We start from the raw sequence: 14,467 nt of genomic DNA on the forward strand, positions 1-14,467 counted from the left end.
GAGATCTGATTTCCCTCCCAGTTTCCACCCCTTTAAAGCTCCTTTGTCAGGACATGGGTAATAGTTTGTCTTCGCCCATTATTATTCTGGGTGCGCATGAGAAGGACACCTGAACTGGCAAATTATGCGGCCGCCCTTGACGAACTTATTAAATTGAACAAGTGGATGAGTAAACTGAGACAGTTGGTTTCAAACTTAGGGTTGAGCGAAACTTGGGTGAGTCAGTGTCCGCCACCCAAGCAAACTATTAAGAAAATATACTGGGATTGGGTGCAGGCGGAGGAGTCACATAGTTCTAAATGGAGGCCCCTCACCGAACAGTTTCTGGAGTATGAACCTGTTAGGAAACTCAAATCATTTCTCGACTTTATCCAAAATTTCAGAGACAGGTCACTTTATTTAAAGCTGAGATTCGGGACCCTTCCGCTAAATGAATTTACAGCAGGCTGGAAAACGTCTGGTTCCCCACCTGTTCCCTGCCATGGGTGTACATTCCTACGGAGTCATTAGCCCATTTTCCTTTTGCAGGTAAAGCATACAGGGTGGCGAGAAGAATATGGCTGAAACCAATCTGTAAAGAGTTGGGTTTTAGACACCATAGGATGGCTCAACGCATTTTAACAACTGATACCACGTCTTTGGCCACCGTTTGCGGAGTGGCAAAGTACTTGGGTAGTGCCTGGCAGACCCGTACAAAGTTGTTAAAGAAAAATATGAGTTAGGTGACTGCGGGTCTATGCAGATTGCTGTCCCTCGATCACACTGTAGCAGCACTTTTGGGCTCTGGGTTTTATTGTACATATTTTTTTTTATTGCATTTTATTGCTTTGCATATTGGCTGTATGTATTAATGGATTGTTTTTATGATTGGAAGATGTACATACTTTTATGATAAAAATGTTATCGAATAAAGTACATACACCAACAACAACAACAGCATTACATCACACATATATTATATAGAGACAATGACTCACATAAATGTGAGAGTCAATCTATAGGAAATGTACTTAATATAATGGGGGTTACAAGGTGTAATCATTCTTTCATCCATCATTCAGTCTTTTGCCATTCATTCTGTCCTTCCATCTGTGTGCCCTTTCATATCAATATTCAACCATTTGCAAACCTATCCATCATCGATCCTTCCATTTATCCATCCATCATTCCACTCATCCATCCCTCCATCCACCCTTTGACTCATCCATCCCTCCATTCATCGTTTCACCTTATCCATCTGTACTCTCATCCATCCACTCTTCCTTTCATGGATCCATTCACTCATCCATCCAGCCACCTATCCTTTCACTTACTCATTCATCAACCCAGTCACTCATCCTTCCACTCTTTCTGTCATCCATCCTCCCTTTCTCTCTCCAGCCCTCTTTCATTTATCCATCCATCCTTCCATCCACCCATCCATCTACTCATCCATTCATTAATCCACCCATTGACCCTATCACTCAACCATCCTTTCACACATCCATCCATCCATTCTCTCACCTTTCCACCCTTTCACTTCTTCACTCATTCATCTATCCTTTCTCTCATCCATCCACCCTTTCACTCCTTCACTCATCCATCCATCCTTTCTCACATCCATCTGCCCTTTCCCTCCTTCACTCATCTATTCACCCTCCCTTTCACTCACTTATCCAGCCTTACATCCACCCTTTTACTCATCAATCTATCCATTCACCCTTTCACTTATCAATTTATCAATCCATCCATCAGTTCACTCATCCATCCACCCATTCACTCACCACTCATCCACCCTTTCACTCATCCATCCATTCTTTCACTCCTCCATCCTTATACCCGTCCATCCACCCTTGCACCCAGCCATCCATCTATTTACCTTTTCTCTAACCCATTCTTCCACTCACAATCCATCTATCCTTTCTTTCATTATCTATTCATTCACCCTTTCATTAATCCATTCACCCTTTCACTAATCCATCCAGCCATCCCTTCACTTACACACCTTTTCACATTAATTATGAGCTGAGCCTTTGTCTGCTGAGATGCAGACAGAAGAAGCCCATCAAGGACTTCACCTCGCTCTAATTCCTAAAGCAAGGAATGGGGTGGGGTCGGTGAAGGTTCACTATGCCCCTGTACATAGGCAATCTGAAAAAGTGGAAGTCATGAGACATGCATGCTGCACAGTGCCAATGTGACATGGTGTTTGTTCCAGGGCTTTAAGTGGAATGAAAAAACTGGCGGGTGTCTCCACAGGGGGTGCTCGATGTAATTAAGTGCGTGGCTTAAAACACCTAAGCAAAAGATCTGTGCTTAGCATAGTGTGCCGGCCGGCTGGTAATTTGCTGCTTCTTTCATTGTAGCCAGATATACAACAAGTAGTGTTACATCTACAAGCCAGAACTATTGGCTTTGTCAATGGTTGCTAGCTGCTTCAAATGAAAAAGGGGCAACCATGGCTTTGTTGAATATAACATTGTCAATGCATCAGTTTTAAAATGATGAGACAGTGAAAGACCCATAACCCTTTTTTTTTAAACTTGTTTCACCCCCTTCACATGAACTGGACAATCATCAGCCCAGACTGAATGACAATGGGCGGGGTGGGGCTGCTCAGAGGAGTCCGAGGCGGCCCCATCAGGGAGCCGAGGCTTCTGGCAGGGGAACAGTGATGTTCCACAAAGCCCAAAATTATGGACAAAAGGCGTCCATGAGAGGGATTGTCACGGAGAACGGACGTGAGATCCAAATTACGAACAGTCCGTGAAATTTATGGCCAGTTGGTCATCCTGTCGTAATTTGACAATGACTGAGTTAGCATTAAGCTTCTGCTACACGTATTTTCCTTATCTTGGCCTTAGTGTTAAACGCCATTTTCTTATGTTACGGCAGCCATTTTAGAGAATGAGTCGCCTCGTGGTCAGCGTGCCCTTTAGTCCTTTGTCCGTGCCACTGACCACTTGAGTTTGCCCAGCAACAGGCTATTTTTAGTAACGGTCAAGCCCGCACATGCGCAGTTCCGACTGACCAGTCATCACTTAGGAATGTTCCGCCAAACTGACCAGTGGTATTGTAGCTCCTCCCATGAGTTGGCTGTGTTCCAAAAATGACCATATACGTACCGAGAACTCTGTAACCATGTACCACCCATCTTTTAATGTCTGTAAAACTGTATAAAAGAAGGACTTACACCGATGTTCGGTGTGATACTTCTTGCATTACCGAAGGGTGCTGTAGGAATGTACCACCACCCCATGGGGTCTCAATAAACTTGTCTTTTGCATTTTCTAGTTTCCGTGCCAACAGTTCTTATGGTAGAGGGTATTCTGCGGAGTATGTAGGCCTGGAGAACCCAATACCACAAATTGGCGACCACGAAGGGACTCATCGGCGACTCGGATGCCCGAAGGAGAAGTCGTGACGAAGGATTGGAAACTCGCCATGGACGCGTACGCTGCCTCTGAGTGACCCGAGTCTTGGCACCCACGGTGTTTTCTTCCCTTCCTTCTGATCTGACCTTCCAGGTGGCGCCGGTCCCCGACTGAGATCCTGCTCGTCTGCCTTGCTGTACAGTGCCTGTTTGGCTGATTGATCAAAGACCTTGGCAGTTGGAACCTGGACATTTGAGATTTGGGTAAGAATTGTGAGTGGTAAGGTAGTCTGCGGACGCTTACCGTGGTTCTATGAATATGAATATGTTTTGAGTTAGCTAACATTTGAGTTTGTGAATTTGAACATATATGTGTAGTGCACTTCACATAGGCAGGCATGTAGAGATGTTTCTCTAACCTTGTTCGTACTTTGAGCGGCACATTTGTGTGAGGTATAGTAAGTGCCATTTTTACGGTATCACGTTTTCGTGGTACTTTTTGAACATGCCTGTTTTAAGCACACTCCGAGGGATGTGCTGTCTTGGGAATGGTACCACGTACAGATTAAATGAATCTCAGCCGGCTCCCCCAGAGGGGACTCCTAATCGTGAAATGTACCTAAAATTCGGCCTTCCCCCTATATTGTACTGTAAATTATGGAATAAATACACCAAGTCTGATCCCGAGTTGCAATGGCCACTACATGGGTCGTTTGATCTACGAAAGGTTCAGTTTGTGGAGCAATGTTTGTTTCAACGTAGGTCTAGACAGGATATGTTTGATTGTGTGCGAATGTGGGAGAAAGCAGTGCGTGAACGTATGAAGCGTGAGATTGCCTTGGCGGAAAAAGAGCAGCGCAAGGCCGCTCGAGATAAAGCTTTACAGCTGGGGGAGAAGGAGTTACAGGAGAAGAAAGAGAGGGAGGCACGGGAACGTAATTTGGAAACGTCCGGTCAATTTCCTATTCGACGTCCGCTTTATCCTGTCCTTACTAATGAAGTTGATGATTTTTCATTATTAGATCGGTCTCCGCCTCCGTATGTTCAGCCTACGGCCCCGGACGAGGACTCTGGTGATGAAGATCGAGATAGGGCGAGTACGAGGTTAACTGCTGAAAGAGCCTCGGAATTACGTGGTTTTGCCAGAAAGTTGAATTTGAATAGAATAACTATGTCAGAACTTAATGCTGAAAGGAATAAGTGGTCGGAACGGGAACAGTTGTGTTTTTTAAATACTTTTGCAGATGAAGTTATTGAGCGATTTCGTAAGAATTCAGAGGACTTAGAACCTAAGGACGTATCAGTCCATCATGAGCATATGCGTAAAGGTTTATTTGATATTTCAGATGCGGATGCCTTTTTCTTACGATTGGTCCAGCTACGGGATGAGGCGTCCAGATTGCGGGAAGCACGAAAAGCAGCAGAGAAGTCCTTGCCTGGGTCGACGGAGTATACCAAAGAGTGTTCTATCTTTGGAACAGATAAGAGTTCTAAAGTGCATGTTATGCCTATGCGTGAAGCTGCACCTTTGTATGTTCCTCCTAAAGGGCAGGGTACCAGTGATGATAAAACGTCTGGGGATGCAAAAGGGTATTTTATATATAATTGGGTGTATACGCCTTGGAATAGAGCGGATGTTATGGCATTGAAAAATGCGTTACCTGATCCCTGTAAAAATCCGGCAGCTTTCTATGAAGGAGTAGAGGGGGCTATTTCTTCCTGTGTTATGACACTTGTTGATATAGATCTTTTCTTTGGATTAATTCTTCCCCCTGATATGTGGAGAGCGATTCGTAAGTTCGATGATCAAACAATGTTCGGAGCAACTTGAAAGGATATAGGCCAAGCTGATTTAGACAGGGAGCCTGCATGCAAACCTTGTCAGTTGATCTTAGACCTTCCAACAGCTATTTTGAATAAATTGTAAACGCATGTTCCCCCTGAAAAGATTGATTGGACTATGCTAGCATCGTATAAACAGAAACAAGACAAGTCGGTATCTGACTTTTTTACACGTTTCGAGGAAGCGTTTCATGATTACAGTGGGCAATTGTTAACCGATGATACGGGTAGGCATCTGTTTGTCGACAAGTATGTGTCTAATCTCCTACCGGAGATTGCAAAGCGGTTGAAAACAAGTGAAAGTTCCTGGACCACGGCAACCCCTGCGTCTTTGTTAACTATGGCTCAGTATTATGAGCGGCAGGAATTAGAGGCTAAAGAAAGTGTTGATAAGAAAGCAAAGGAGTTGAAGACGAAGGTGATGTTGGCACAGGTTCGCGGTGCGCAATCTAGAGGGAATGACAGAGGCAGGCGAGGAGGGGGTAATGCGTCGTATGGTCGTACCGATATTGCTGAGGACCAATGTGCATATTGTAAAGAGTTTGGACATTGGGCTGAAGACTGTCCGGTGCTTCGTGACCAGCGTAGTCAGCGTGGTCGAGGAGGTGGAAGGTCACGGAATAGTTATTCGGGAGCGAGGGGTGGTGGAGGTGATCGTGGTAGGTTTGAAGCGAGGGGTCGTGGTCAGGATGAACAAAATGCTTTTGATCGGCGAAATCAGTATCAGATATCGGAGGGTGAGAACGTGGAGAGTCAGGATTATGTGCATGCTTAGGACTGCGTAGGATGGGGTGTGGAATCGGTTGAAGTGCCAGTAGATCAAAGAGGTCCATATGTCTCAGCGGGCATTTTGGGTTCTACTGATCAGTTTTTAGTTGACACAGGAGCTACTCGTAGTGCTTTGTCTAAAAACTTGGTTCCAAGGGCTCCACTATCTGGCGAAATGATAACATGTATAGGGTTCGATGGCACACCCTCTCCAAGCCCATTATCACAACCTCTTGCATTTTGTATTGACTAATTTTTTAGTTTTTGTCCATTTTTGTTGTCGCCCCACACTCCAGACAATATTGTAGGCATAGATTTGCTCAAATATTTTCGAGCAACGATACGCTGCGCTCCTGAAGGAGTGCGGGTTATTTTGAATGACAATTACCCAGATTCAGGCAGACTCTGTACCATGCAAGAAATTGAAGCATTAGCCTCTCTCCCACACACGTTATGGGCAACATCGGACACGGATGTGGGACAGATGCTTATTCCGCCTATTCGAATCACTGTCAAGGAGGGAGTCTCTTTGCCACGTGTACTGCAGTACAAGATATCCAGGGAAGGTGAAATTGCCCTGACGCACATCGTTCAGGATTTGATTATTGCAGGAGTAGTGGAGGAAGTTCCTTACAATGTCTGAAACAGCCCTATTCTTCCGATCCTTAAGAAAGACACCGATGACAAAGTCTATCGATTTATTATTGACTTGAGAGAAATAAACAAAATTGTCAATCCCCAGTACCCGGTGGTGTCTGACATCACCACCCTACTTACTTTGGTCCCCCCCACAACTACGACTTTCTCTGTTATTGATCTTAAAAACGCGTTCTTCTCCATTCCCATTCATCCCGATAGTAGATACCTATTTGGCTTCACGTTAAATAATAAATCGTATAGATTTTGTCGTGTTCCCCAAGGTTACACGGAAAGTCCTAGCATTTATAGCCAGGCTTTGAAAAGACAGCTCGATTCCTTTGAATTGCGATCTGGAGTGGCTCTTATTCAATACGTTGATGACCTCTTATTGGCGGCAGATACCTATGCACAATGTGAGGAGAGTACTCTTGCTTTGCTCTCTTTTCTTGCTCAGAACAATCACAAAGTCTCTAGGAAGAAATTACAATATTGTAGACCAAAGGTGACCTACCTCGGTCATCTATTGTCTAAGGAGGGACGTGCATTAACATCTGATCGAATTCAAGCGATTTTAGATACACCAGCCCCCGCACTCAGAGAGATGTACGCGCTTTTATAGGACTAACGTCCTTTTCTAGACAGTGGATAATGGGGTTTTCGCACATTATAAAACCTTTGTTAGCGTTATTGTCCAAAACTACACCAATGCCTCTTGAGTGGACAGATGAATGTCAAAATGCTTTTGAACAATTGAGACAGGCCCTTTGCTCTGCACCCGTGTTAGGTACACCAGATTACACAAAGATTTTCACGTTGTATGTTTACGAGAAAGATGGGTGCGCATTATCAGTGTTAGTGCAGACACACGGGGATAAGCAGAGACCATGTGCGTACTTTTCAGCCATTCTTGATCCTGTAGCACGGGGGTTACCTGGGTGTTTCCGAGCAGTTGCAGCGACAGCAGTAGCTATACGGCAGAGTGAGGGAATAGTTTTGTCACACAAACTGTTGGTGTTAGTTCTTCATGCAGTGGACGCTCTGCTAAATCAAACGAAAACCCAGTATCTTACGAGCGCACGTTTAACAGGATATGAGCTTACACTTCTGGCGCCACATATCACACTCAAAAGATGCGCTACCCTGAACCCTGCCACTTTATTGTCGTATCCGGTTGCTGAGGGCCAAGAGGAAGAACACCATGATTGTGTTTTCCTGACCGAAGAACAAACAAAGGGTCGTGTCGACTTACAGGATACGCCACTTCCAGATGTGGATGGGGGAACTGTGGGTTGATGGATCGTGTTTGAGGCTGCCAGATGGCACAACTTCTGCAGCATATGCGATCACGACACTTAAGACAGTGGCAGAAACAGCACGAATACCACAGTAATCGGCCCAAGCGGCGGAGCTAATAGCTTTGACAAGAGCCTGCGAATTGAGTGCTGGCTTATGTGTGAACATCTACACAGACAGCCGGTACGCCTTCGGAGTAGCGCATGACTTTGGCCTACTCTGGAGAGAGCGTGGGTTTTTGACTTCACATGGAGTACACATTATGCACGGAGAGCTAGTGCGTGATCTCCTAAACGCGTTACTTTGTCCAAAGAAAGTGGCAATAATTAAATGCAGTGCACATAAAAAGGTCACTGACAAAGTGGGACAAGGTAATGCTTTTGCAGACAGTATAGCAAGACAAACGGCTATGTCACGAAATGACCCCCCCATGTATGTAGTGAAATCGCAGGCCGAGCGATGGCATGATGCTAGAGCGGAGATATTAGATATTCAAAAATCAGCGACTGAAGCAGAACTTGCAGCTTGGGCAGCAGAGGGAGTACTGGATGACGAGGGTTGTTGGAGAAGCAAAGATATGGAACGATGGAAATTGCCTGCAGCTTACTTGCAAGCGATGGTCCAGATGACACATGGGTTGGCACATGGTGTAGCTCTTGCAATTACTCGATTGCTAATGCGAGTTTGGGAGCATCTTGAGATTGCCAATACGGCCATGAGAGTAGTGCAGACCTGTTTGATATGTTTACAGCACAATCCTGCAAAAGGGACGCATACTCCGAAAGGAGGGTTTGTTCCACCTTCTGCACCATTCGAGGTACTACAAATGGATTACATCCAGCTTGAGCGTTGCAATAACCTTAAGTATGTCTTAGTGGTGGTGTGTGCCTTTAGCAAATGGGTTGAGGCCTTCCCTACGAAGGACAATACAGCTTTGACAACAGCTAAGGTTTTGCTCAAAGAGTACTTCCCTTGATATGGCGTTTGCAAATTTTTGTTGAGCGACAATGGTCCCCATTTTGTTGGGAAAATTGTGGAGTACGTGTTGAAGGGATTGGGGATCCAGCAAAAGTTTCATGCTGTGTTCCATCCTCAGTCCGCAGGTCTTGTTGAGCGGTATAATGCTACTTTGAAACTAAAGTTGGCTAAGATTGTGGCATCCACATCTTTGAAGTGGCCGGATGCCTTGCCTTTAGCATTACTCTCTATCAGATCAGTGCCCCATTCTCAAACTGGCCTCACACCTTATGAAGTGGTGTTTGGAAGGCCGATGAACATATGGGGAGTTCCTAAGCCTCGATTGTTACATGATGTGCCTTGTATAATGATGAACGATTATTTGGCACGATTAACAAATGATTTACTTTCTATTCATCAACAGGTTCGAGAAGCGCTCCCTGACAACTCCATTGGAGAGGCTCACAATCTTCGTCCTGGTGACTATGTTATGGTCCGCTCATTTGAGAGGACGAACAGCTTGGAACCGAGGTGGCGTGGCCCCGAGCAGGTATTGCTTGCAACTCGAACGGCTGTGCGAGTGACCAACAGGAAGCGGTGGGTGCATTCTACTCACTGCCGCCGTGTCTCTCCGGACCTGGTGCATCTTACTGTGCTATCTGACTACAGAGATATCTTGGACGAAGAAAAGAGTCCAGCTGTGACGTCTGCTGAATCGGAGGGAGCCTTCCCGGACCACACTGTTTCTGGACGACAAAGATACAATCTGCGACCACGATAAGAAGAATTTTTTTTTGGTGCGAGACTGGTTGAGTTACCGCTCCAGGTTTGTGAAACGGAAGCCGGGAATCTCAAGGGGGGGGGGATCAGTTCTGCCAAGAGTAGCGACACCCATCTTGACCCCGGAGAAGAAAACAACGGCTACCTCGGAGCTCAGCACTCACATTTTTATTTTTTAGTTGTACATTTGAGACATTGTGAACTATGGCGTCTTCTGCAGCACGAGACAAAAGAATTCTTGGTGCTGTATTATTTGTGTTGACAATTGTGGTAATAGCTGTGATAGCCTGGGTAGTAGAACTTGTGGTACCTGTGCGAGAACATTTGCTGCCGACTACCCCGGCTCCATCTGAACATTTTCATTTCACCTTACCATATCATGAAGAACGGCACCGACAGACTTACTTGAACAATAGCTTCATTCAAGTCTTGCATCACACCCACAATATGACGAACACTTCTAACTGTTGGGTATGTGGGATGTTGCCTGGGCATCAGAAGAAAGGAGGCACACCACTTATCCCACTTCCGTTTTCCCACAATGGGTCTTGCCATGCCTGGTATACTCTCCTGTTCACTTTGCGCTGACCAACAAAAGGGGGGATGCTTTTCCGTTTAAACAAAATATGTTTTAATGAGCGAGACGGCTATCCACCAGCTAAAGGTACTAAGTTCGAATGGGAAGAGTACCGCCCGGACAACGTATCTGCACCTCGAGTTTACAGCAATCAGCGAAATGTTAACATGTCTAATTCTCATGTTATTAATGTCATTGACACAAAGGCCGATCTCTGTATACGTAATAAAGGTACCATCCCAGTTGGCAGAAGTGAATGTAACACCACACTTATATTTGATACCCCAAATGGCATCTCATTTGTGGCTTCCCGAAATACGTACTTCATATGTGGCAATAAAGGTTATCATCGTCTCCCGTTAGGATGGTTAGGAACATGCTACATCTCTTTTGTATTGCCCCCTGTATTCATTGCCCCACCAATGTATCATAATGATTACGTTTTGTACCACGATTTTGTGCTGAACAGAGTCAAAAGAGCAGTAGTCCTTGAAGACATAGACCAGACAGATACCGCACTGCAACAATAAGTAGATTTTAATTTGGGTTTGTTTTCTTTTGTGGGAGCTGCTCTGAACAGTCGGAAAATACGACGACTAACTCGTGTTGTTGAAGCTGTTGCCAATGATACTGCTTTTGCTTTGGGAAATATAACTGAGGAGCTTCAGATCTCTAGAATTGTAGCGCTTCAGAACCGAATGGTTCTAGATGTAGTTCTAGCCGATCGGGGGGGGGGGGGGCATGCCGCATTATCGGAAGTAGTTGCTGTGTTTACGTCCCCGATAATTCACCATCTGTATATGATGCCATATCCAAATTACATGCTGCTGAGATACATCCGGACAATGGTACATGGACCTTTTCGGGGTGGTTCTGGTCAATGCTTAGTACATGGGGCTGGAAGCTACTGACAATCTTATGTATAATAATTGGGATATTCTTCTTCTTATGCCTATGTATCCAATGTGGCCCTGCATTATGTTCTATGTGTCTATCTGCTTGCATTCCATCCAGAGGAGCTTTTGCCCAAAATGAACAAATAATTCGTAAAGAAGTGGCCCAAATTATGTCTATCGATATAGAAGATGAGTATCCTGATTATGTTCATTATGAGGTAGCTTCAGCTAAACGCTAAAAGGGTCGTCTGTCGTAATTTGACAATGACTGAGTTAGCGTTAAGCTTCTGCTACACGTATTTTCCATATCTTGGCCTTAGTGTTAAACGCCATTTTCTTATGTTACGGCGGCCATTTTAGAGAATGAGTCGCCTCGTGGTCAGCGTGCCCTTTAGTCCTTTGTCCGTGCCACTGACCACTTGAGTTTGCCCAGCAACAGGCTATTTTTAGTAACGGTCAAGCCCGCACATGCGCAGTTCCGACTGACCAGTCATCACTTAGGAATGTTCCGCCAAACTGACCAGTGGTATTGTAGCTCCTCCCATGAGTTGGCTGTGTTCCAAAAATGACCATATATGTACCGAAAACTCTGTGACCATGTACCACCCATCTTTTAATGTCTGTAAAACTGTATAAAAGAAGGACTTACACCGATGTTCGGTGTGATACTTCTTGCATTACCGAAGGGTGCTCTAGGAATGTACCACCACCCCATGGGGTCTTAATAAACTTGTCTTCTGCATTTTCTAGTTTCCGTGCCAACAGTTCTTATGGTAGAGGGTATTCTGCGGAGTATGTAGTCCTGGAGAACCCAATACCACAATCCTACATGCAGCGTATGATGGAAGGGCGTAACTAGCGGTCTCTAAGGACTTACTCTCCTTTGTGATGTCACAAAAGGGATCACAAAAAGCAATGTCTGTGACTTTCTAGGTTGTAATTTCAGGCAGCGCTGTGAAGCATAGGAACGGGACAGGATCCTATAGTCATTGTATAGTCACCGTGGTTGGGTGAAGAGCAGGTGGTCTTTCTGAAGACACTGGTCTGACTCCTAGGTCGCCATCTTGATCTGAGTATGTGTGAGTCTTCCGGGTGTTGTCAAAGAGGGGCAGAGTATGGGACGGCTGTAAGGATCCTACACCTGGGATGAGAATGGAGATGATATTTTTTCAGTGGCATAAAAATTGTGTCAACTTCATCTCACCTAAGGCTTGAAAGAATGGAGCTGCATACACAGGAGGCAAGGCTACTACATAGGGATTAGCTATGATTTCTGCACCCTATCACAATCTTTCCAATGGAAAATAAGGGAAGATCTTGCTACCCAACATCAAGATTGATTGGGCCTGGAGGAGTGGCATCATTATCATGGGCAGTGGATATTTGCCATACACAGTCACTATGAAACACATGGACCAAACGTACTAGACACTCACTTCTTTAGGCTATGAGTAATTGCATAATTATTCTATTTGGAGTTGCTCTGATAACTATGTATTATTTTATGGGAGTAGGAAAGACACAGTGTCCTCATGGGTCCAGTTGTCACTCAGAAGTGCACTGTAGGAAGGCAGTGGGCAGATTCATGGCTAACACCAGTCGTGTTTGAGTGTAAAGCCTATAGAGCTCTTTGTAAAACTTTTAACATGCGGCATGTGGACTAGGTCTGTTGAGCCGGTCTTTTCAGTGATAACCGATCCTAGCGAACGAGTAGAGGGAGGCACTGTGCCTGTTTTAACACATGAATGCTTGGTGGGAAGGGGCTCTACCAATACAGAGGCTTCAAAGGGCACGTGGAACTAACCAGCACAGCATAAACAATCCCTGACTGATATCAGCGACTAACACTGGTCACCGCTTCTCTCTTTCAGTGGGACCTCGTGTGCGAGCAAAAACGCCTCAAACAAGCCACATCCACCTTCTTCTTCATCGGGGTCATGGTGGGAGCCATTTTGTTTGGTTACTTGTCAGACAGGTACAGTGTGCATTTGCTGTTTCCATGATTTGTTTGTGTACCTTCGACTTTGTGGTTCAGGTCCTTCCCATGCTGAAGGTAGGTGTTGTACATGGAAGAGTCCGCACTTGAAGGCCCTCTGCTCTCTTCTTTCAGCCACGGCTCAGAAGATCTGAGGATAGAAGCTGAGTCGACAGAAGTTCAGGAGATGGTATTGTGGTGGCTGGTGACAGTGTAAGAACTGACAATTCAACAAGAGGGCGGTTGTTAACTACAGCCTACTCACACAATACTAGCTGATCATGAGTGAGTGGGTGATGTCCCAGCAGGCGAGCTAACTTAATCGATCAACTAAATTGATAATTCAATAAAAGTCTGGGTGAACCTCATTCTCCTTAATCTAAGGTCCACACACCAGCACATTCTTTCGCAGTTCGAAATTTGAGGTCGGGTTTGAGTAAGTGATAAAATGGTCGCGTGATATAGACTATGTCTAGTGCAAGCACATGGAATGAAGAGAAACTTACGGGGCAGATTTACAAGCCCCTTGTACCACTTTTGCATCAATTTTCCTATATTAAAAGTGACGCAAAAGTGGGGCAAGGGGCTTGTAAATCTGCCCCTTAGGGTTTTGACTAGATCACACTACAGTACAAGATACATTCATGCAAAGTGCACATTTCTAATTCTTTATAGGCCTTGGTTTGAAACGTATTTTAGTCTGTTACAATGACTGTGTTTTAAGTTGGATCTGTATGCAAGTAGTACTAGAGACGGGACTCTGGACAGACAGCAGCACCTCTTGAAAATGCAATGCAATAAAAAACCTTGAAGGTATAGACTCATTTCATGCGTTGACTGCATCCACTTAACATGCCCTTTATTTATTTATTACAGGTAAAATTTGGCACTTTTAAAATATTTAATATACACTTATTTAAGAATGTTTCATGCTAGTAGATAAACAGAGAAACAGGGGGCGTACAGTGCCCATTTTAAGGCGCTTCAAACACATATTTCTCTTATAACTTCTATACTCCTAGGAAAAGTTACTTGTTTCTAGCCATGCCCACAAAACAACACAACACAACACTAGTTTGGTACATTGGCAACTAGGAAGTAGTTATCATTTGTGCAGCAGGTACAGTGGCTCCAAAGGTGTGATTGCCCCAGTGCAGTCAGATGATTGGATTTCTACACCCGAATTGGGATCAAGGGCCACATGTTCCATGCTCCATTGGAGCCAGAGGCACCCTTGCTACTCCACTGAGTGGGAAAACAGGCAGACTAGGGTGATTTGTGATCTCAGCAGTACCCGGTACCAGTCAATGCCCCTAGAAAGAGAGCTTCCCTTTCCACTTTGGAAAAATATGTTTACACCGGAAGGTGTCCAGCATTAGATTCATGCA

At 44.9% G+C, this 14,467-nt stretch overlaps 1 protein-coding gene across 2 annotated transcripts in view; it reads left to right on the top strand.

Annotated features, from left to right (window-relative positions):
- LOC147706704 (solute carrier family 22 member 7-like) overlaps nt 1–14,467 on the top strand; it is a 396,568-nt gene that overhangs the window by 107,900 nt on the left and 274,201 nt on the right. For both annotated transcript variants that reach the window (XM_086925842.1, XM_086925843.1), the window contains exon 3: nt 12,976–13,079. In XM_086925842.1, coding sequence (XP_086781968.1) covers nt 12,976–13,079 — 104 coding nt within the window. The remainder of the gene's footprint in view (nt 1–12,975; nt 13,080–14,467) is intronic.

The sequence above is a fragment of the Lissotriton vulgaris genome, chromosome 6, assembly GCF_964263255.1.
Source record: "Lissotriton vulgaris chromosome 6, aLisVul1.2, whole genome shotgun sequence".
Lineage (NCBI taxonomy): Eukaryota > Metazoa > Chordata > Amphibia > Caudata > Salamandridae > Lissotriton > Lissotriton vulgaris.